We start from the raw sequence: 24,663 nt of genomic DNA on the forward strand, positions 1-24,663 counted from the left end.
TTTTGGGGGGGGTGGGGGGGTGGGGTGGGGGTGGAGAATGATCACCTAATGGTCATTTCAAAGAGTTCTTCGAAACATATGACTTTTCAACTAATTTCTACACCTAGAAACCAGAGGATCCAAGGGATATAATGCTAGCAGCTGTATTTTACAGAATTAACTGATGCAAAATTGTATCCCCTTCGTGTGCTTCACTGAATTTTCATTAGTTAACTCGTACCTGTTCATGTAGTAATCAGGAGGAAATGTTGTGTTGTCGAATATCTTCTGCTGGAGACTCTTGGCCAGCGATGGGGACAGCATATCAGTAATGCACTCAGTTACATTGACAAAATTAGGGTCACCTAAGTTCATTCGGAGTGCAAACATGTGCTTCATTGCCTCAATCAAGTGATGCAGTCCCAACGGCCCCTTTATGGCATCTGACGATCCATAGCTATCTAGAATGTCCAGAACCTGATAAAAAAAAAATCACAAAGTAAGCAGAGAATAAACACCAGAGGCATACACTGTTGACATAATTAAATAAGTAACTAAACATAGTCTAAAAGCTCACAGAAAACTGTATGTTAAGAAAATATGAGAGGTGACCAAGGCATTTCGCCGTGGTCATTACAGATGGCACGGGTCAATATAAATAGCGGCTTGCTGACTCTGAAGTCACCATGTCCTCATCTACTGACCATTATACAGAGGTGGTTAGCTGGTAATTATAGGGTAGAACCAAGATTTACAATAATCCTTGTGGACTTCAACAACTTAGCCGGCTAGTATTTTGACAAAAACAAAAAGATGCATAGGTAAGGCATTTGAGAGTTGAGACCATAAAGTAAGGTAAATCTACCCATAGATCTCTCAGATACAATCAACCATTCTCGTGAGACTATGCAAACAATCATGGTTTCTTCAACAACACTAATTTAGGTTTGAATACAAACCTACACCGTAAATCAACATGCAACCCCCCTTGTCTGAGGCTACTGCCAAAAGGCCCAAAACCTCAGCTGCTTGAGGAATCCATCTGATAAAAGGTTGATATAGATGTTAAGAAGATTCAAGTTTGATCATTTCAGCAGGAACCCAAAATGTGGGCACTCACTGAATTTTGCTATTGAGTCATCCAATCCGGCTAGCATTCTCCTCTAAGATTCATTTCAGCCATGATCAAGGAAAGAAGGTATATTTTATTGCACTAGACTGTGGAACAGGAAAGAAAACTGCCATAAAGGAGGACAAAAAAAATACCCACAAGAGCCAGCCCTGGAGTTCCACTTGAAGGAGGAGGCATCCCCAGTATGGTGTAACCCATCGCATTGAAAGCCATTGCATCTGTTTTCTCGACCTTGTAATGCCTCAAGTCTTCCATTGTCAAAATCCCCCCAACTTGTCCCACATCCCTCACAAAGTTCTCTCCGATGGTACCACTGTAGAATACTTCGGGCCCATATTCTGCAACAGCCTCTAAAGTGTGCCCAAGCTCAACATTGTAGCAAGTATCCCCAGCTTTCAACAATTGCCCATTTGGTGCAAACACTTTTCGCAAGCCAGGGTCAGACATGATCAGCTCTTCAGACACCTTAATAGCTCTACCAAGATAAGGAGCAACAACAAACCCATCTCTGGCAAGCTGTATCGCAGGTTGGAAAAGAGCCTTCCATGCCAATCGTCCATATTTTGACCATGATTCATGAAGGCCCGCAATCTCGCCTGGGACGCCCATGGAAAGTGCACCTATGTACTTGGCTTGAGGATTATTTTCATACATGTCCTTTGCATAGGGGAAACAAAATTAGTCTTCCAAATGTTAGAATAAAACTGATTTGTACTAGTTGAAATCCAGTGAAGTAGATACCTTTGAAGCTGCTAAGGGAGCTGTCTCTCTCATGTCAAAAGCATCAGCTTGTGAGGTTGCTGAAGATCGAACAACCATGAAGGCACCACCTCCAATCCCACTAGACATTGGATTGACTACACCCAAACACAATGCAGTTGCCACTGCAGCATCAACCGCATGGCCTCCATCTCTAAGTACTGATACGCCAATGTCAGAGCAACGGCCGTCGTCTGCAGCAACGACGCCATGCTCCGATTCAGCGACGTCGTTCGCCTCTCCCCTCTGTTCATACTTCTCCTGCCTCAGTCCCCAATAGGCTGGACCTTTGTACACTACAAGACCTAAAACCATATAGCACCACCAAAAAAGCCTGGTCAGTGATCAATCAAACCACGAACTAAACAATTTTGTATATTTTGGAGTCCTATTTTGTTTGTCATTGCATATCGGGCCTCAATATCCATTTGTCTCGACATGAAAGCTGCATTTGGTTGAAGGAAAATTGTAGAAAAGGGAACGAAATTTTTTAAATAAAAAACCTTTTATAATTCACAATATTATTCCACTTCTTTTTTTCGCTAAAAAGTCATGTATATTAAATGGAAAAAAGAAGAAAAAAGAAATATGGTACATCAGATGAGGGAGGGAAAAATACCCAACACTCACACTAAGAAGAGAGGGAGAAGCAGAAATTCCACCTTCGGCATTGCCATCAGCAGAATTACGCAACTACCCAACTCCACCAAAAACAAAAAATCTGGAAAAAGAAGAAATTCCTAGGTGAATCTGAACCTAGGCCGACCCGATGCATCCATGTCTAATTCCATTTGAACCAGAGTTGGCCAAATTGAAATCGGCTCTGACACTTCAAAACGAGCAGCTGACTTTGACAAAAAATCCGCCACTGAATTTGCTTCCCTATAGCAATGCGTTATTTTCCATTCCACTTCCTCCAAATAAGAAATACAATTTATCCATCTTTGCCGAGCTATCCATGGACTTTGCCTCTTCTGAAAAATAGTCACAACTGCAACTGAATCACATTCTATCCAGAGCCGTTTCACATTGTGTTGCTTAGCTAATTCAATCCCTATCATAAGCGCTAGAAATTCAGCCTCAAAATTTGTGCGAGTTCCTAGAAATTTTCTGAAATTTGCCACTACCTCTGCCTTTTCATTGCGAAGGATTCCCCCTGCTCCAGACTTCCCTGGATTACCAATAGAGCAACCATCCGAATTGATTTTTATCCAACCTGGATTAGGAGGGCACCAGAAAATATTGAAGATTTCCCGAGGCCTTCTCCGCACCCCTGAAATACCCAATCTTCTTGCAGTGACAAGATCCGAAATTGAGATGGCTGCCCCTGAATGAACCAGCTCTTGGCAGCTAATTTCACTCTTCACTTGGCCAAAACAATACTCTTTTGATTTTGAGGTTCCTTCGAATTTTCTTCCATTCCTCTCCAACCAAGTAAAGTAAGGGATTAAAACAAAACCCTTCAGCCACACCCCTTTAAAGATGGTTTTCTTGGCCTGATCTTTCCACCAAGCTATCAAACTTTCAACTCCTTCAAAACCAGGCCACCTAAACCCAAAACAACAACAAAATTTCTGCACATGAAAACTGCAAAAGAGCATTCATACATGGTATGATTTATAGACTCTTCCGCTATGCCACAGAGAGTGCACTGAGATGGCAATGGAACCCCTCTCTTTTTCACATTATCATCAGTAGCTAGCTTGTTTTTCAACATTCTCCATCCAAACACCGATTGGCGAGGCTGAAGATGAGAATTCCAAATCAATGAATACCACCCCACCTTTGGCGATTCCCGTCTTACTTTTTCCCAAGCCGATTTTATTGTAAAAACTCCAGATGAATTTAATTCCCAATGACAAATATCATCCAGATCTGAAATTATGATATCCTTGGCCTGATCAAAGATATTTTGAAAAAATTCAGAACTCACCTGGGGAAAATTCCACTCATCTTGGCAAATGAAATCAGAAACCTTTGCCTGCATCGAATCAAATATATCTAACTGCAAACCATACAACTCCTCAATAGACTTCTTTCCCAGCCAGCTATCTTTCCAAAAATTTATCCTCTGACCATTCCCAACAGTCCATTGCTCATGAGACTGTACCCACCGCCACACCTTTTTAAGACCAGGCCATATCGAAGAGGAAAGGTAGGTAGTTTTCAGCGAACCATCAATCTTCAGAAAACGGGCACAAAAGAAAACACTCATTAGAGAGATTTCCATGTTTGATTTGCCATGCTAATTTGCACAGACATGCAAAATTAACATCTCGCAACCTCCTAATGCCAAGACCGCCTTCCCTGGTAGGTTTACATACCTCATCCCACTTCACCACTATCTTCTTCCCTGTCTCCATGTCACCAGACCATATGAAGTTTCGCATCCACTTTTCTACTAATTTTATTGAGCTTCCTGGCCACCAATAAATCCCGAAATTATGAATTGGGATGCTTGAAATTACTGATTTAACCAGCTCCACCCTACCAGCCATGGAGAGAAGCCGACCCTTCCATCCCGATAACCTCTTCTTGATTTTATCCATCAGCGGTAACATGTGGTCCCGTTTAACTCTCCCCTTGAAGAGCTCCACACCTAAATATTTAGTAGGCTGCCTTGCAGATTGGATTCCCATAAAATTACTTATAAAGTGTTTCCTGTGAGGGGCAACCTTTCCAAAGAACAAACTACTTTTTTCTAGATTAAATATCTGGCCAGAGAATGCCTGATATTTATCAAGAAAAGCCTTAAGATTTTTGACAAACTGAGCAGATGCATTAATAAAAATGAAAATGTCATCAGCAAACAATAAATGGGAGGGAGTTAACACACCTCGAGGCCCAGGAAGAGATTTTATCAAACCATTCTGAACCATGCTTCTAAGACCTCTACAAAGACCCTCTTCTGCCAGAATAAATAAAAAGGGAGACAAAGGATCTCCTTGTCGGAGACCTCTACCAACCCCAAAGAACCCCACCGGGCCACCGTTCACCAAAATTGATACTCTGGAGGATAGAAGAAGGTTGTGAATCCAAGAAATCCACCTAGAGGAGAACCCAAATTTGCACAGAACTGCAAAGAGGAATTCCCAAGCTAGAGAGTCATACGCCTTTTGAACATCGAGCTTCAGTCCCATTCCACCACCCCTAACTGAAGAATGCATCAAATTTGACAGTTCTGAGGCGAGGCTGATATTTACTGAAATTATTTTACCCTGCTGGAAAGCGCCTTGCTCTTCCGAAATCAATTTAGGCAAAACAAAAAGTAATCTTGAAGATAGAATTTTTGATATCACTTTGCAATAAAAATTCCCCATACATATAGGTCGAAACCTATCTAGAGAGGCCGCCCCCTCAACTTTGGGGATCAAGGAAATAAAACAGTTATTTATTCCTTTAGGAAGCCGCCCTTCCTCAAAGAATTTTTTCACTGCCCTGCAAAAATCACCCTCAACAATAGCCCAACATCGCCTGAAGAAACTACCTGGGAACCCATCAGGACCTGGAGAGCTTACAGGATCTAAATCCCAAACAGCTTGTTTTATTTCGTCCCCACTCGGGACAATCTCCAATCCTGCCACGTCCTCCTCCTCCAACACTCTGGGAATATTATCAAGAAGGTCATTATGAACCGTGACTTCATCAGCCTCATGAAATTTCTCAAAAAAATCAGAGACATAAGACGATATTCCCTGTTGGTCTGAAACCCAAGTTCCATCTTCCTTTTTTAGGGAGGTGATCTGATTTTTCAACCTCCTAAGCTTCACGGAGAGATGAAAAATTTTCGAGTTATAATCTCCATTTTTCATCCATCTCAGTTTAGCTTTTTCTGCCCACAACTTCTCGTACATTTGGTTGGCCTTCAATAATACTGTTTTTGCATCTGCCTCTCTGTTAAATAATTCATCAGTCATCCCAGCCACCTCTATCATGTCTTGAACCTTCTTTAATTCCAGCTTTGCTTTATCAACCTCATCATTCAGGTTAGGAAAGTTGGCCCTCGCCCAAACCTTTAAATTCTCCTTGACCTGCTTTAATTTTTGTGCCAGAACGAAAATTGGATTACCTCCTATCGAAGTTTTCCAAGCTTCCTCAACCACGGAGATAAATTGATCATTTTCCATCCAAAAGCTATGGAATCTAAAGGGGATATTTGTAGGTCTTTGAACATCATCAGAGACAACAATTAAAGGAGCATGATCTGATACCGAAGACAACAAAACACGCTGCTTCACATTTCTAAACACATCTATCCACTTCCCATTACAAAAACTCCGATCTAACACTGCAACTGCATGACCCCTTCGACGATTGTTAGTCCAAGTGAATTTCTTTCCCTGAGAAGGGATAGAAAGCAATTCACACGCATCAACCATAGCCTGGAATTCAGCAGCTGATCCAAGATTAAACTTACCAGGACCTCTTTTCTCATGCGAGAACAGGGTTGCATTGAAATCCCCCATCACAGACCACGGAACCAAAGCTGATATCGACAACTCCAAATCTAACCACAATTGCCTACGCATAATTTTAAAAGAACTTGCATGTACAAAAGAAATACCCACTTTACTACCTGGCCAATCAAAGATGACTGATATATATTGATCAGACATACCTGCAACGACTGGTCTCGAAACCCCCAACTTCCATATAATCCATAAATTTGGGACTTTGTCATCCCGAAAATTATGAATGAAATCCACAGCATACCCCAGCCGACTAAAGAAAATACCAGGAAATTTACATACCTGAACCATGGGTTCAGCCAAGCATAACACATCCGGGGCATGCTCCTTCACCAGTTGACGTAAAGCGCACAACCCTGCTGCCTTCCTAACACCCCGAATGTTCCAATACAGAATCTTCATGAATTACTTCTTAGAGAATTGATTTTTATCAGACTTTTTAGCCTGACTACCTGTTTTCTTTCTTTGCTTTCCACCCACAAGCATACCTCCAGCCTCCTTCTCCCGAGCCACTACCACCGTATCCATTCTTATAATTTCTGAATGCACAATAGAGACTGTTCCCCTTGAACATTCCACCCTGGGCAAAGAAGAAACCACATGATCCTCACCAGGGTCTTCAACAACTGGTTGCATAGCACTAGCCATGGCAACACCATGTCCAGGTCCTTGACCCCCACCAAGCCTTCTATAACGAGAAGGATACCTCCCCTCCGGAACAGCAACCTCGCCCTCAGAAGTAAGCCCCATTCTGGATTCGTTCCCCCCCAATGGATCCACTGGCGGATCACCAGGAACTCCATGGAGCGGGTTCTCAGTTGGGTTTGGGTCAGAATCAACATCCGATCCCTCATCCATTCGAAATACCTCTCCTTCCTTAGGTAGAGTATTAGAAATCTCTCCTTCCTTATTTATAGGATTAGAATCAGACTCTAATTCTATAACCGTCCCTGACACAAAGCCTTCCTTAATTCCAGAATTTTCATCTCCGTTGAACTCCTTTCCTAACACGTTTGAGACAGAGTTGGAAGGATTCAAAAATATTTGAATATCTCCCCCAGCCTTAGACGGATTTGAATTAGGAGAGATTTGATCTCGAATAGGATCAAAATTATTCTGCTGATGTGGCAAAGATCTTCCCCTAGAAGGAGACTCTCTCACCGAGTTACTCCCACCTGAGTTGACTCCATCTTCAACATATACCGCCCCTGGAACCTTTGCTAATTTATCAGCCGCACATTGCTTTTCATCATCCAATCTTTTCAGCCTACACTTGGAAATCAAATGTCCGACTCGTTTACAGTAGCCACAACGCTCCACATTATCTTCATACACCACCTTTTGACAAAAACCATACACCTGAGATGTACCTGGTTCTAATCTTTCCACCTGTACTTCCTCCACCCTCTCTGCCAAGTCAGAGATATCAACCTCCACCAGCACTCTCGCAAAGAAGCCAAGAATGCCTTGTCTTGTTCGTCTGTCTAGGGACACAGGGCGCCCTACCACCTTTGCTATAGACAATAACACATTTTCGTGCCAGTATTCAAGCGGGAGATCAGGAAACCGTATCCATACAAGCTTTGTGAAAAGTTGCTTCTCGTGAATATTGAAATCAGGTTTCCAATGTTGAAATCGAATGACCTGATCACCAATCCTAAGGGGAGACCTTCGCCACACCGCTGCCTTGTCGCCCTCGCACTGAAATTGAAAGATTACATAACCTTTTCCCAATGGATGCATTAGCACCCCTTGACTGAGGTTCCATTTTTCTCGAGCCTCCGCTCTCAAGCCATCCAAAGAGATCAATCGGAAGTTAACCCTACCGATTAAGGCAAAACGGAAATTTTGTCTCTTCGATTCATAGTCTCTCTGCGGGATCATTACTCGTCTTTTACTCCCTACCTGAATCGGCTCTGGGAGAGTGTCAATGGCAGGCCAAGACGAAAAACCCAAGGCTTTTGCATATGTACGTCGCTGGCCTGCATCCTTGTGCCTTTCATCCTGTGGAGGACCATCTGGACCACGATCCAGAGACTCCCGAGCTCCACCATCGTCATCCTCCACAGCCATAGCTCCATTCTCCCCTGAATCGCCAAACACTCTCTCTCCTCCTTGCATATCTCCCTTCGGCATTGCATTCCACTTCATCATATCATCAACTTCAAATCATTCTATATTTAATTATTAAATTATTAAATTTAACTATACTTGGTACTTGATATTCAATTTCCTTTCATATAAAAGTCAAATGAAATTACATGCAAATTATATCATTACTAATTATAATAAGAAATTAAGTAGTTTATCCAATCACATGAGGAAATGATTACAAAATTTTATTTTTTAATTTTAAAAAATTTCACTTATGTTCTTCTTTTTTCTTTTTTTTTCTTTTTTTGCTTACTATGGATATCCAGGCATTCGGTTGACTAGTCCGTGAATACTAACTCCACAGTGGCATGGGCCGGATTATACTAGAGTTGAATGAGAACCATTCAACTTTCACCGAAAGTAATAAAGATTAATAAACATCCTCATATGAGTGGCCCCAAGAAGATAAAAGGAGTCGACCTCAAAATCACACGCTTCCTGAGGCCAAAGTCCCTTACTAACTCGACTGCATCTTCGGGATTTATCATTCTTTTTAATTCCTATTGCAATCAAACGTATTCTAAAATATATTTTTTAAGGGAAAATGAACGATTCCCAGTCATGCAGCCCTTGATCCCGGATGCAAAGGGCCATGAAATTACGCACCCATCCTTCCATCCTTGTGAATCGGACAAGGGTAAAAATGTAAAGGAAAAAAAAAAAGGTTTTTGAAAGAAAAAAAAGGCAAAATCATCCTATCCCAACAGATACGAAGCCAATACCGATTCCGTGAACCTAACGATCACCATTTAAAAAAGGCCGCACTGCGTGCCATTCCAGTTAAGTGGTGACGTGTCTTATGGTAAGAGATCAACGGTACTGGGCTTGCATGACCTTTCCAATAACTGATGACGTGTCATTTGTTTAGAGGATCACGGTTCGTGACCCACAACCATACGGGATTTTGGGTGGACACAACTAAGCTAAACGAGTGGAGAGTACTATTTTTGCAGTTTTGCTATTACTCGCTCAAGGCTCTACCATTTGATAATTATTTAAAAAAAAAAAAAATTTATTCAATGACCACATGTTCCATGCATAGTTTATCAGTATCGTCGGTAACCTGATACCGATACGATACCGATACAGGTCCGTAGTATCAACTAAAAGAGCCTCTTTTTTTGAATTAATGTCCAACACAAACCTGATATGGGCTGATACGTCCCCATTTATATCGTATCGGTAGTAGGTGGACCCGAGCTCATAAACAGTTGAATGGGCATAGAATTGGGTAAAGGTTTTCAGGAGGTTGAAGTTTGAAACTCGATCTTGAAACAATAGTAGTAAGAAGAGAAACAGAACTTGAATTGAGGGTTCGAAGAAATCCACGGACTGTTGATCCTCAAATAATCAAGAGGAGGATTAATCAAAACGAAGAGAAACAGTAAAAATCTAAGTTTTTTTTTTTTTTTTACCTGTACTGCTAGTATTGAATTAAACATTTTGAGAACAGAGAACTTGAAAACGGCTAATCCGACGGGCAAGTGGAAGTGTGGAACACATCCATAAGGTAATCAAACCGAAAGAAGCAGTAATTGAGATGCAGAGAGAGACAAAGGCCATTGGCGATTCCATGAAGAAACCAGAGAAGTATAAACTATAAAGCAAAGTAAAATTGGGAAGCGAAAAGAACAGAACTTACCAATAAATGTGAGAACTGCAACGAAAAGCCAAGCAGCTCTTCTCGTACTCTTCTTCCTATTCGCCGTTGCAGGATCGCCCAAAAGCGTTACTTCCATTCTTTGCTGTTGATCCATCATAAGTTTATCAGCGGAGGCGAAACCCAGAGAGAGAGCGAGAGATTCCATTCTCTCTCGTTGACTCATCAGAGGCTCAGAACAGGCAACCTCGAGGGATATGGAGATACAGATTGATGCTTGATGCTTGATGCTTGATGCTTGATGCTTGATGCCAATGGGGCCGCGGATACTTTTTAAATAATGGTTCCACGTAAGGCTACACTGCCGTCAGCATAAATTTGGAATCCAGAAAAGTAAAAAAAACGTCTAAAGTTAAACAAGCGTTACGGAAAGAAAAGTCTAAACAAGTGTTGCGAAAAAAATAAAAGTCTAAACAAAGAATGAACGACTGAGGGAAGTCAATGACGGAATTGCCCCTCAACTTGGGAAATTATCACGGAAAACCTGAAGCTATATTAATTTCCTACTTATCTTTTTTTTTTTTTTGGTAAGTAATTTCCTTCCCATCTACCTCTAGGTCAGGATCTACGTTCCATTCCAAATTCCAAAACTTTTTTAGGTCACATCGAATTCTAGTTTGATTACTTCCTCAAAGTTCTAGTATTTGAATCGATTCTTAAAAAAAAAAAAAACAAAGACAAAGACAAAAACAAAAGCAAAAAGTAATTATAGATTGATCGAAATCCTAAGAATAGGCATCAGGAATGAGAGTAAAGATATTTTCTTCTCCAAATTCTATAATTTTTTTATGGAAAAGTATTTCAACATTCCAAAAGATAATATTTTTTCTTCTCGCTCAGTATTTACAATTCTAGCTTTGATACCAATGAAGTCTTCTAGTCGTGATCCCATACGATATTAGGGTCAATTTTGATACCTTTTGTAAGAGTTCAACCTCAAACCAAATCATGATATTGTTTGCTTTGAGACGAACTCATTATGGATTTAAAAAGCATCATGTCGTGTTAAAGAGGCCACCCTTTGTCGATAGCCTTGTACCTTGATCCCTCTCTAATCAATGTGGGATTAATGGTTCTTGAATTACCTCATCACCTCTACAGGACATAGTGCCCCCACTGTCCCCATCACGGGTCGAGAGGTCACTCGATACCAATGTAATGAATTGGCCCCTTAATTAGTAAATGATATTATCCATTTTATTTTCCCCTTTGCCACTTTAAAATGACCATGTAAGGAGACCGCATCTTATAGATGCATTCCATAGCATATCTTTAGGTTATATAAGACTATTGTGTGGCTCTACAACCTTAACAATTTGCATCAACTCCTCAAATGTGAAAGCTTTACATATAGGTTCATGATGGTATGTTTGTAAATACCTTTCTAGTGTCACACCCCGCTCCCGCTAAGATACAAGCGGTGTGAATAAGATGTTTACCCGCCTTATATCTCTACTAGGATCTGTGATAATAGTACCTTAACCATCACAATCACAATAGTACTGAACCAACTAAAATCATCGCAGTGGAATTAGAGTACAATATAGCGGAATCATGTAAATTAAGTTGGGGGAATAACTAGTATTATTTATTTATTTGTGTAAAAACAACTAGTGTTAATTATATTAAAAAACAAGAGTTATTTGTTTTCATAATTATCAAAACATACATATAGTTACCCACAAAATATAACATCAAAAACTACGACATCAAAGAATACGGCAGTCCCACTTCCGGCTTAAGGTGTGGCATAACTATAGGTATCTCAAGCACAATCGGGATCGTGCTCCTCGATTTATGGTGTCCACCAGTCACATCTTACTTAACCATAGAGGAAGAAGTGTCACTGCCCAATGGCATGACGGTAAATGCATCATCATCTAAAAAGCAACACGTATGTGGTGTAAGCTCCAATTATGGATGGGTTTCATGCAAGCACATGCACAGTCTATGATGCGAAAATAATGTAATTCATTTTATTTTAGACCACTTAACATACAACTAAGTCAGATTCATGCTACTACAACGTATTAGGTTGTATCATTGGTCCCAAAAATCGTACATTGGTCACCCAATGATACAAACCCTAGTCGTGAATAAGAGCCTATCGGTCCCAGAATACAACCATCGATCACCAATCAAACCCCTTCATAACCCCCTCCTGGCAGTTATGGCACCTGAATTATCATTGGCCATATTGGACTAGTTTTTGTCTCTAACAAAAATCACATCATACCGTAAAAATGGAATTCCGAAAGGATTCATAGAACATACCACAATTGGGTTATCCAACACCTTACCCACTGTTGGCAGGGGATTATAACATAGAAATATGACCTAACCACAATATGTTATGTCTTTTATAAAGATACATGTAGTATGGAATATGATACCGGAATCACCATCGGCCACATTGCATCTATGTTTAAGTCTATCTAGCATACATACAGTTCAGTATGGGATACGCACTACCGAGATTACCATCAGTCACACCGTACATATCTAGGTATGACTATAGTATATACAATAGCAGAATTACCATCGGCCACATCGTGCATCCACAACCATAACTAACTCTAATGCACACCCGATGCATAATGCAATCATCCACCCAGAGATTACGATATCAAAATCACCTTGGCCACATTGGATCCCGTCACACAATCCAAAACACATATACAATTCAAATAAAGTAAAACATGTTATACAATTCAAATATATCATACAAGCAGTTGAATTAGCTAGACATGAGTGCTATGGCATGCATATAGTGCTAGAATGTTAAAACACTCCAAAATAAAGTAAAACATGTTATACAATTCAAATATATCGTACAAGCAGTTGAATTAGCTAGACATCAAATATATCATACAAGCAGTTGAATTAGCTAGACATGATTGCTATGGGATGCATATAGTTTTAGAATGTTAAAACACTCCAAAATAAAGTCAGACCACCACTCACCTCATCTGTTGATCGAATGGGTGAAAATTCTCAAGTTATATACCTGATTCAAACCTCGGTATGCCTCACTGATTTGTGATCGTCTCTGTCCTAGGTGCAAGGGTAATCGGGGGTTAACATGTGTTAGAAACATCGAGGGGGCACCCACAGGATTTGATAGAACTGTTAAATTTGATAGTTTAGAAGTGTCACCGATCATCGAATTGACACTGTGTGAATCCGATGGCCCTATGCAGAGGCTACTTAAGGTCCAAAAAGTCATCAGATTTGGGACACCAAATTGACCCTGTCCTTCCAGTGACAAACCCAAAAGTGTAACAACTTCGTGAGTGTCACGCCCCGTCCCAAAGAACTGGACTGGTGACCAGGTTATCTCCGGGTAACCCAAGACTCACTAGGATCATCTGATGCAGTAAACCACAAAACAACATGCAACATAAGACATGGAAATATAATTGAATAATTCAATGAAAAACTCATCATATATATACATGTAAATTTTCCACATACTCTTGATACCTAAATTGTCATACATAGTATATATACATGTGGGCTTGTAAGCATGATAATTACATAAGAGATAACAATTTAACTATCTAGAGCATAAAAAGGGAAATACATCAAAAGAATAAAAAAGAAAAGTTACGTTTGGTAATCGCTACTGTTGCACCGCAACGCAGTCCTTGTACGGGCAGCTAACACTATGCCCAAATCCCTCCAAAATCCACCAATCTCCTACTAGAAATTAGTCAGTGGGCCCCATCCCTTGCTCTTCTCAGGGAAGCCTGCAAAATCATCTAAAAATGTGTGTACATAAGGAGTGAGCTCTCTAGCTCAAGAAATGAAAAGAAATACATAAACAAGCAATCGTATTTCAAATGATCCTATATGTATGAAATTCATTTTAGGCCTATCCTGTAATACCCTACTTCTTAAACTCGGTCTGATTACGCGGTTGAGCCGGTTTAACCATATAGGAACCGAACCAGAGGGAGTTAGAGCGGGTTCCTTATGGGCTATGATGGCAAGGGTGACCTTAAACACCGGCTGGCCCGATGAGTCCGAGCCAGTGCTAGAAGAGACGGGAGTGCCCAAGCCGTGTACATGCACCTACCATAAGGCCATGTACGGATGAAGCAGGTATTGTAGCCATATATTAAGGCATATACGTATACTACATCGTATGCTAGGGTGGGGTTCGCACCGAGGCCCGAACTCTGTCAAAATCCCAAGTTTGGCCCTCAGGTGGGTGCACCCACCCACCTGAGTGACCCATCCATGTGCACTATTTAGTTATTTAGGAAGTATATATAGAGCATTTATGATTTTCTTTTCTTTTCATTTTTGACACCCGTACGTTGGTGAGAAGAGTAAAGAGGAGAGAGAAAAGAAAGAGGAAGAAGAAGAAGGGAAGAGAAGGAAGAGGAAGAAGAGAAAGATTTCAGCGGCGCCGAAGCTTGATCTTTCCATTCCGGCACCGGGAGAGTGATCTTCAACTCTAGATCTACATTTAGAGGTAAGCAAAGTTGGGTTCTTTGAACATTCACCATACCCAAGCTTAAACCCTTGATTCGAGTAGGGTTTCTTGAGATCTTGTAAATCCCCTTTGAAATGATGAATCTAAGGTTTAATAGATGATTTATGTGTTGATCTTGAAGGATTTGAAGAGATATTGACAAGGTGGAAGAAGCATTGTGGGTTTGAAGTGATTTGGAGGGTTTGAAGTTGTTCTTGAGCAAAGAAGGTAAGATGGTTTCCCATCACTTGAATCTAACCTAGATCTAGGTTAGAACCATCCTATAAGACCATGAAGGTGTGGAGAATGGGTTGGGAAAAGCCCCATTTGAATCCCTAAAGAATGGAGGAAGTTGGGAAGAAACAGCAGGTTTTCCGCCAAGACCGGTGGGTGGAACCGGTGGGCCATCTGGCCCGCCTGTGGCCACCCACCTGAGAGGGCAGGGGCCTTAGAGCACAACCGACGGGCCCAATCGGTGGGCTAACCGGCAGGCCACCCTGCCCGTCGGTCTTAGCAGGGCCCCCTAGCCCAACCGGTGGGCCAGACAGCCCACCTGTCTGACCCACCTGTGTGGCTCCGAAGGTGATTCTTGCGTCCGATTGGACCCAAATCGGACGTGCGACCTTCTTTTAACGTTCTAAACATGATTTTTTCATCGGATCTCGTTAATTTTGATTCCAAAATGGTGAAATACTAACCCCGCTCAATTATGTTAGGTTCACCAAATCCTACCCGTTTCGCACCGGATCTCACCCGTACCGAACGAGAATCCTTGTACGCTACAGGTAAGTGGGGAGAGGACGTTTGGCCTTGTTTCAAGGCATTGTTTAGCATTCATCTAAATGTATCTAGTCTAGTCATACCATCATGAAAATGCTATGTAGATTAGTCATCCTCACATTGATATGCATGTGTGCTATGTTTACTTTCCAAATACCAATTGAATGAGATGTTTATATGTTGAATGTGGACATCATTGTGCATGATGCATTGATAGACTAGATTCCGTAGTCGGCTTGGAAACGAGTACATTGGTGGCCCGTGGAATGGGATGCGGTGGCACTATACAATCGTACTATTGTCATATAGGAGCATGTGGTATTAGGATTTTCACCATCCCGTGCTACGACCCTTCCCAACAGGGGTTAAGGTGTTGGGTTATCATTTGGGGGGAAGCAGTGGTCGCGGTTGTCGGGTCACTGTGGCGGTCAGACATAACGCTCGACGGGTCAATAGGACAGTCGGCAACCCCGGTGGTACATTCAAGAGGGCCAATCGTACTGCTTTTAAATTGCTGGAGTCAGCACCTTTAATTTCAGTCATTTACTTTTCTGTTGAGAGCCGGTGGACGGCATTGTCTTTACTTTTTCGAGTACTCATGGTGGGCCTTCTCCGACAGCCCTATGGGCGTATCGAGGGCTGGAGTTAGCGGCTCGTACTTGGAGTATACGCGCACTATGGCTGTAGTAGCACTAAAACCGAAGACTTAGTAATGTTTCTTAGGTGGATGTGATTTAAAATGTATAGCATGGCATGTAGTGCATATGATTGTGTTTTGATGCGTGGACTGCTGTGTGGTCCATCTTACCACTTACTGAGCTAGTGAGCTCATCCCACGGGTACCCCCTTTTTGGATGATTTTGCAGGTCATACATCTGAGGAGTACGGGGTGGGTCCCACGGTCGAGTTCCCTGAAGAGGACTGGTGGGCCCCGGAGGAGTTAGAGCACGGCACTGACTGCTCGTGTGAGAGTTATGCTGCGGGACCGCAGTTCTGAGGCCGAGCTGAGCTCCACTTTTGAGGCCGTGTTGAGCTCCACTTTTGAGGCCGAGCCGAGCTCTACCATGTGATGCCGAGCTGGGCTCAACCTTGATTCCGAGCTGAGCTCTAGCCTTTGATACCGAGCCGAGCTGTGTACTTTGATTATTTTGATGGTTTCCTTTATATACTTGATATATGAATTGTACTTTTATTGTGTAAATATCACGCTTTCGGGCCCAGATGTATATAACTATTGTATCACAATTCGGGTATCAAGTATTATGGGATTATTCACAGGTAAAACTTAGTCTTCCACTGATCTGATGAGCTTATATTAGTTGTGTGTATGCTGTGGTGGAATACAGTATCAGATGATCCTGGCAGGTTTGGGTTAACCGGTGTTAACCCGGTCACTGGCCCGGTTCTGTGAGAACGGGGTGTGATATATCCACCTAGGCAACAATGCTAAGTCATAGGTCACGTGCTACTTACAACCATAGTGCATGTATGCCCCAGATACGAGACTCATTTTTCATCTTGAGATACACCCATAAGGTTGTCGAAAAGGGCCGATCGTGAGCACTTGGAGAAGTAAATCATGGCCGAACCATAGTAGAAAAGTAAATCATGGCCGAACCATAGTAGAAAAGTAAATCATGGCCAAACCACAGAAGAAAATAAATGCAGTACGCTTGGCCTTCTAAATATATTACCAAGGTTTTCAATTGTCCTAAAGATCAGCCAGGCATACTTCTAACCACTATGGTGGTCCACAATTGACACTTCCCCCCAGTGATAACCCAACACCTAAACCCCTGTTGGGAAGGGTCGTAGCATGAGAGAATGTCGATCCTAAACCATATGCTCCTATATGAGATAGTATGACTATATAGTGCTCCCATGTCCCGTTCCACGGTGCACCAATGTATTTGTTTCTAAGCCGACTATGGCGTCTAATCTAGCAATTCATCACATGTCCAACAAATCATCATCATCCAAAGATCGAATAATCTATGCTCATAATTTAAAGCAAGTAACAAGTATTTGAAAATTTAAAGATGCAACATAACAATTCATAAATGCATCCTGTGGTAGACAAAGTATATGCATGAAGATGGCATTCATAGATGGCGTAATGATGTATAAAATGATATGATGCCATAACCACTCCGAAATAAAATCAACATCCTCTCCCCATTTACATATTCACATACGAGAATATGCACACACGGTACGAGTAAGATCCAGTGTGCAAAGATAAGAGTCTCGAAACCTAACATAGAAAGGAAGATTAGAATACGTTCGTTCTGGGACCATAAAACAATGATAGACATGGTCACGATGTGTGATACCCTACTTTTTAAACCCAGTCTAATTACACGGTTAACCCAGTTTAACCATACAAGACCCGAACCGGAGAGGGTTAAGGCGGGTTCCTTATGAACCATGATGGCAAGGGTGACTTTGAACACCGGTTGGCTAGACAAGTCCGAGCCAGTGCCAGAGGAGACGGGTGTACCCAAGCCGTGTACATGCACATATCATAAGGCCATGTACGGATAAAGCTGGTATGTAGCCGTATCCTAAAGCGCATACGTATAATATATCTTGTGCCGAGAGTGAGATTCATGCCGATAGTCGAATTCCACCAAAATCCCACTTGTTGGCCAATTTTTGGCCCTCAGGTGGGCGGTCACAGGTGGGCGCATCCGCCCACCTGAGTGACCCACCCATGTGCTATTAATGATTTTAAGAAAGTATGAATAGCATTAATTATGTTTTTCCATATCTCATTTATTACACGGCAAGTTGGTGAGAAGATTTAAGAGGAGAGAGAAGAGAAGGGAGAAAAGAGAACGAAGAAGAAGAAAGGGAAAGGAAGAGGAAGAAGAAATGGATTTAAGCGGTGACAAGGTTTGATCTTCCCATTCTGACCCGGAAGAGTGATCCCCAACACGAGATCTACGATTAGAGGTGAGCAAAGGCTATGTTTCTTAAACTTTCACCAAACCCAAGTAAAACCCTTGATTTGGGTAGAGTTCCTTGAGATCTTGTAAATCCCACTTAAGATGATGAATCTAAGGTTTGATAGATGGTCTATGTGCTGATTTTGAATGATTTGAAGAAGCGTTTACAAGGTTGGAGAAGCATTGGTGATTTGAAGTGATTTTGGGGTTTTTGGAAGAGTTCTTGAGCAAAGAAGGTAAGATGGCTTCCATTCCTTAAATCTAACCAAGATCTAGGTTAGAATCATCTTATGAGACCTTAAATGTGCGAAAAATGGGTTTGGAAAGCCCCATTTGATTCCCCAAAGGTTAGGAAAGGTTTCAGGAAAAATGACATTTTTTCGCCAAAACCGGTGGGCCAAGACCGGTGGGCCAAATCACCTGAGGGCATCCACCTGAGAGGACAGGCCCTCAGGGCCAACCGGCGGGCCACTATCGGTGGGCCAACCTACCCGCCGGTCCTAGCAAGCCCTTGGCCTCAATCGGTGGGCCCCTACCGACGGGCAGACCAGTGGGCCGACTTACCCGCGGTCATGACCGGTGGGTCAAGACAGGTGGGCTGTCCAACCCACCCGAGAGGCCCCTGACGTGATTTTTATGTCCGAATAGACCCAAAACGGACATGCAACCTTCTTTTAGGATTCTAAACATGATTTTGTCATCAAATCTTGTTAGTTTTGACCCCAAAGTGGTGAAATGCTAACCCCATTCACTTATGATAGGTTCACCAAAACTTACGCTTCTCGCACCGAATCTAACCCGTACCTTACGTGAGTCTTTGTACACTACAGGTAAGTGGGGAGAGGACGTTTGGCCTCATTTTAAGGTTTGTTTGGCATTCATTAAATTTTATCTAGACTAGCCATGTCATCATGCAAATTATATATAGCTTAGTCATCCCCATATTATTATGACATGTGTGTTATGTTTATTTTCTCAATGTCAAATGATGATGTGATTATGTGATGAATGATGACATCATTGTGCATAATGCATTAATACATTAAATTTCATAGTCGGCTTGGAAACGAGTGCATTGATGGTCCGTGGAATGGGACGCGGTGGCACTATGTAATCGTACTGTCATATAGGAGCATGCAGTTTAGGATTATAATCTTCTTGTGCTACGACCCTTCCCAACAGGGGTTGAGGTGTTGGGTTACCATTTGGGGGGAAGTATTGGTCGCAGTTGTCGGGTCACTGTGACGGTTAGACATACGTCTGGCTGGTCATTAAGACAGTCGGTAACCTCGGTGGTATATTCAAGAGGGCCAATCGTACTGCTTTTAAATTGCTGGAGTCAGCACCTTTATTTTTTTTCATTTACTTTTATGTTGAGAGCCGGTGGTCGACATGCTTTACTTTTTCGAGTACCCACGATGGGCCTTCTCCGACAGCCCTATGGGCGTATCACGGGATAGAGTTTGTGGCTCATACCCGGAGTATACGTGCACTGTGGTTGTAGTAGCACTAAACCAAAGACTTAGTAATGTTGTTTAGGTGGATGTGATTTAAAAATGGATGGCATAGCATATAGTGCATATGGTTGTGATTGTTGTGTGGACTGTTGTGTGGTCCTCCTTTTCACTTACTGAGCTAGTGAGCTCATCCCACGTGTGCACCTCTTTTAGATGATTTTGTAGGTCACCAGCCTGAGGATCAAGGGTCGGGCCCTATAGTGGAATTCCTCGAGGAGCATTGGTGGGTCCCCGAGGACTATGGGCACGACACGGATTACACGTGCGAGGGTTGTGCTATGGGACAACAGTGACTCCATACAGGGTTACTTTTTTATTCTTTTGATGATCCCTTTTGTGTACTTGATACGTGAATTGTTATTCTTTTTGTGTAAATATCATGCCTACGGGCCCATATATAATTATCTATGTACTACAATTTGGGTATCAAGTATATTGGGGATATTTACAGGTAAATTAAGTCTTCCGCTGAACTGTTGAACATTATCTTAGTTGTGTGTATGCTGTGATTGGATATTGTATCAGATGATCCTGGCAGGTTTGGGTTAACCGGAGTTAACCCTATCACCGGTCCAGTTCTATATAAAAGGAGTGTGACAACGGTGGTATCAGAGTGTGATGCTCTATTCCCTCACAACATACCATTTAGACCCCATAGAATCTATAATAGGAAATGGGATTGGGTAAATGTAAAAGCTTTAAAGTTAAAAGCCAAAGAAAGAAAATAATAATTATGGTTGCATTTAGTTAATGCATTTCATGGCATGCATTAGAGAAAGTTTATTTGGAATAAATGAAAAATTAGTTATTTGATTCCATAACCTATTGAGTACGTATTTAACGAAATTTTGGCAGCAAAACGGCACAAAACAAGATTTTCAAAAATTTTCACACACAAACACCTGATAGACAACATATACATATATCACTAAGCGTAAATAACTAATGACACCACAACTAAACTACGATAAGTTATCAAACCTACAAAAACTCGCACAAGCCACCATCAAAACATATCACCCCACAAATAAGTCCAATTACAGATAGAGTACAAGGAATAAGAAAAGAAAGAAATATATAGTAAGATCAACAATATGGAAACAAGTGAGAAGCTGGTGTAGACGGGCGAGCTAAGTCCTCAAAGATCATCGTCATCGTCCAATACTATTACTCCATCCCTCCTAGGTCTCGAGCTAACATTGAGTCGACAGTCGTAGTAGTCGAACCTCGAGTTCACCAGCTGTACATCCCTCCGAAGTTGGGAAAAATCCACCAAAATGGCATTGGCCGTTGTATCCAAGTCCTCGCCCAATCTGAGGAAGGAACTCTCTAGGGTAGCCTGCCTCTCTAGGATGTTTTCCTCCCTAGAAGCACTCTCATCTAGTCTTCTTAGCAGCTGATCTTGGCCGTCTTTTAAGGCCCTCATAGCAGACATCATGCCCTTAAAATCATATGAACCACTCTCAGGTGGTGGGGCTCTGTGCTGTGGGCTTGCAGCCCCCGCGAAGCCAGGATCAACACCTCTCGAATCAAGAGGTTCCTCCTCGAGGATATCCTCGTCCGTAAAATCCTCCTCCTCGCACTGAGGAACATAATCCTCATCCTCCTCACTAGTCTCCTCCTCCATGGGAACATCCTCCCTATGGGCATTCCTCCTGTCCCTACCTCTCTGAGCCCCTGCTCTCTGAGGTACATCCATGAGTGTGTGGAGACCCATCCTCAGTAGGTCTCCCCTGTCAAACTTGTCTGCTGGAGTCTTTCCCTCCTCACCACTCAGATCCACCCCAAAGAACTCAAAGATCCTGGTGAGGATCCTACCATATGAAAACCCTCCATCCTCGGGGTGTGAGGTATGGTGCTCCATAGTATTGAGGATGACGTAAGGCAAGCACAAGTGCTCGGCACCTCCCTCTAAGGCCTTATAAATGCAGAAGGCTAAGAAGGTTGCCATGAAGCCTACCTGGCTCCGGTGACCTCCTCTGGGGAGCAAATTGAACTGGACCAAATGGGCAAACACACGAACCTCTGGGTAAAATGACGTCTTGGAATCCAGATGCTCCCTGCTGCCACAGATGGTCTCATAGATGTGGTCCTCTGTCTCCAAACTCAAGAATGGGCCCACGGGCTTACTCCTTGGAGGACTGTAGAAATGCTTCCCAACTGAAGAAATACCCAGAATGCTAGCCAGTGTGTCCACAGTCAACTGAATGTCCACCCCTTTCACCATGCTGGTTATCGCATACTCTCCATATTTGTAAGAGACCTCCAAGTTACAGTAGAATCTACGAACCAGCTGCTCATAGCACGGACGGTCTATATGGAGGATAGACTTCCAACCCAATGCGGTGAACCTCTCCTAAAGCTGAACCTTGTGGAAGTCGCCAACTACCACAGTCTTCTCCATCATCACAGACCTCTTCAGGAAGGCCTTCCAGTTGGTTGGTGCCTCTGAACAACGGAAGAGTCCCTCGTCGTAGTCAGAAGGATCAATAGGGGTAGGTCTGGGTCGCCTTGTGCGAGGGGCTGGGGAACTAGTCCCTACACTTTTCTGTTTGGAAGCGGTGGTCTTACGCCGAGCAGAAGAGGATGCGGGCTCCTTGCCTTTGCGAGAAGACATCCTGGCAAGAAAAGAGGAGAAAGAATGATAAGTAAGGAAGAGGAATAACAAAGGAAATAAATAGATGGGTGAGCAATAGGAGGAAGCCCCAAAACCCAATTCTCGCAAAACAAAAATGTGACAAAATGTGACAAGTGAGGAATGATAAAAAAGCCTATGGATGAAATGCATGGCCAGTGACAAAACAGAAATCATGCCAAAATAGAATGTGACAAATGTGACAAGTGAGGAATGATAGAAAGTCTATGGATGAAATGCATGGCCAATGACAAAATAAAAATCATGGCAAAATAGAATGTGACAAATGTGACAAGTGAGGAATGATAGAAAGTCTGGATGAAATGCATGGCCAGTGACAAAACAGCAATTATGGCAAAACAGAAATGTGACAAAAGGCATATAAAGCATGGCAAGTGAGGAATGACAGAAAAACCCCAATCTAAATGTGCAAGTTCAATCTAAGAAAAATGAAAAGTCTCAAAATAGAGTAAAGCTTGAAGCTTACATGTTTATGAATGGAAGGCCATCGTTGTACAATCTAGAATATGCAAAGACAGCTTCTATTATGACATTGAGGTGCAAGGAATCCACAAGTATGAAGTGGTAAAAAGAGAATCAAAGAAACCCAACACAAAAGAGATGGATTTTCATAGAAAGAGGTGGGACTTCAAGCATACATGAATTTCCATGAACTCTCCAACATTTTAAGTGCAAACCAAGCACAAGGAAACTCATTTGAGTCGTTAGTTGGGGAAAAAAAAAGGGTAGATATAGAAGAAAGCCCCAAATTAGAGAAAATTAGGGCACGGTTGGGTTTTCTCTCATAAATTGAGAAGTAAAGCCTAAAACTAGAAATAAATTACAAAGGAAACATCACATTCTCATGGAATCATTTTTCTATGGAAAGAAACACGGAAAAAAATCAAGATTGAGGACTACACATGGATTCTACCTCCAAGTATACGCTCTAAGAAGAAAAAATGGGGAAGAGACTTACTTGAGAGTGGAGGAGTTGGATCTTCCCAAAATTCCGTGGAATCATTGAGCGAGATCGTGAGTGGAAGCGTCAAGGGACCCTCAAAAAAATCGCCTAAGTGAGAGAAGGGGGAAGAAATGAGAGAAAAAGAGGAACATGGGCTTAAAAGCCCTGTTCGTATTTCCGCCTCGGGTCAGACTGACGGGCCAACCTGCCCGCCGGTGGCAGCCCGTCGGTTGGGAGAAAACTTGAAAAAAAAATGGGGGTATTATTATTATTATTATAATAATATACCTATGAAAAAAAAGTGTTATTATTATAAAAAAAAAATGTGTGTGTGGCTAGCACCATATTGTCGAGTGGGACCATCGTACTACTTGTTAAAGCACTAGCACTATATTTCGGGATTAAGTTATGGCTAGTTGCAAAACATCATCCACTATAATACCCTGTGCGTTGGCATATGATTATGTGCCGATATAAATTCTAAGGTGCTTAATCAATGTGGTGTATGGTATGGTCCAGGTGCAAGGATCCGATGGTACGTACTAGATCCGAAAGCAATGCACGAGGTACATCCATTGGGTCAGTACTTGAGGTCTTAGATTTGACAGACTATGGCCAGATTGTGCAGAAGGCTAAGACCATGGAAGATAAGCAGAAGGGAGAACAGTCCCTCACACCAGGATTGTGGAAGAGAACAAACCCATTTCCGGACATAGGCAACTCCTCCAAGGTATATAGTGGGTCGTATAGTTCTGGGCCTACATATAGACAGCCCTATCGGCCATCTGGCTACCCTCCTCGACCAACTGGTGGTTCGGGCTCCACATCTTTCTGCCCAAACACTAGTACGGTGCCTACAGTCCCAAGGCCGCCCCGACCTCCATCTACAGCGAGTCAAGTACAGAGGGGCCCCGCCCCAGTTTCGGCATCACAGATCCATTGCTTTAATTACCATTCCTATGGGCACTATGCTAAAGACTATCGGGTCAGACCAGCCTTACCCTCCAGTCAGTCCTCTGCATACCGACCCCCCTTAACTCTGGGGAATCAACCGCAGGGAAGGATGTATGCCCTATCAGCTGAGGAAGCTGAGGCCAGCACGAAAGTGGTAGCAGGTACATTTTAAATTTAAGAATTTCCTTATGTTAAATATTGATGACCTGCTGTACTTATATGCATTGTTACA

The 24,663-nt window shown here is 42.3% G+C and overlaps 1 protein-coding gene across 3 annotated transcripts; it reads right to left on the reverse strand.

Annotated features, from left to right (window-relative positions):
* Nucleotides 1–4: 4 nt before the first annotated feature.
* Nucleotides 5–10,400, reverse strand: LOC122061106 (glutathione hydrolase 3-like). Of its 3 annotated transcripts, none has more exons than XM_042624293.1 (4): nucleotides 10,136–10,400; nucleotides 1,853–2,175; nucleotides 1,250–1,768; nucleotides 5–456 (listed from the first exon to the last, which is right to left on the reverse strand). In XM_042624293.1, the coding sequence occupies exons 1-4, from the start codon at nucleotides 10,317–10,319 to the stop codon at nucleotides 157–159; spliced, it is 1,326 nt and encodes a 441-aa protein (XP_042480227.1). In that variant the 5' UTR covers nucleotides 10,320–10,400; the 3' UTR covers nucleotides 5–156. The 3 variants fall into 3 exon arrangements, with proteins under 3 accessions (XP_042480227.1, XP_042480225.1, XP_042480228.1); XM_042624291.1 differs by having other exon boundaries at nucleotides 1,853–2,181; XM_042624294.1 differs by having other exon boundaries at nucleotides 295–456; nucleotides 1,246–1,768; nucleotides 1,853–2,181.
* Between the last annotated feature and the right edge of the window lie 14,263 nt (nucleotides 10,401–24,663).

Source organism: Macadamia integrifolia, chromosome 14 (assembly GCF_013358625.1).
Source record: "Macadamia integrifolia cultivar HAES 741 chromosome 14, SCU_Mint_v3, whole genome shotgun sequence".
NCBI classification, from domain to species: domain Eukaryota; kingdom Viridiplantae; phylum Streptophyta; class Magnoliopsida; order Proteales; family Proteaceae; genus Macadamia; species Macadamia integrifolia.

Excerpts from the sequence above, each read along its gene's own strand:
- LOC122061106 (XM_042624291.1), bottom strand. The coding sequence starts at position 10,319 with ATGAGTCAACGAGAGAGAATGGAATCTCTCGCTCTCTCTCTGGGTTTC. Across the intron at positions 2,182-10,135 it reads TGCAGTTCTCACATTTATTG|TTTTAGGTCTTGTAGTGTAC; the intron begins GTAAGTTCTGTT and ends GGTGCTATATGG. Across the intron at positions 457-1,249 it reads GAACTCCAGGGCTGGCTCTT|GTTCTGGACATTCTAGATAG; the intron begins GTGGGTATTTTT and ends TTTTTTTATCAG.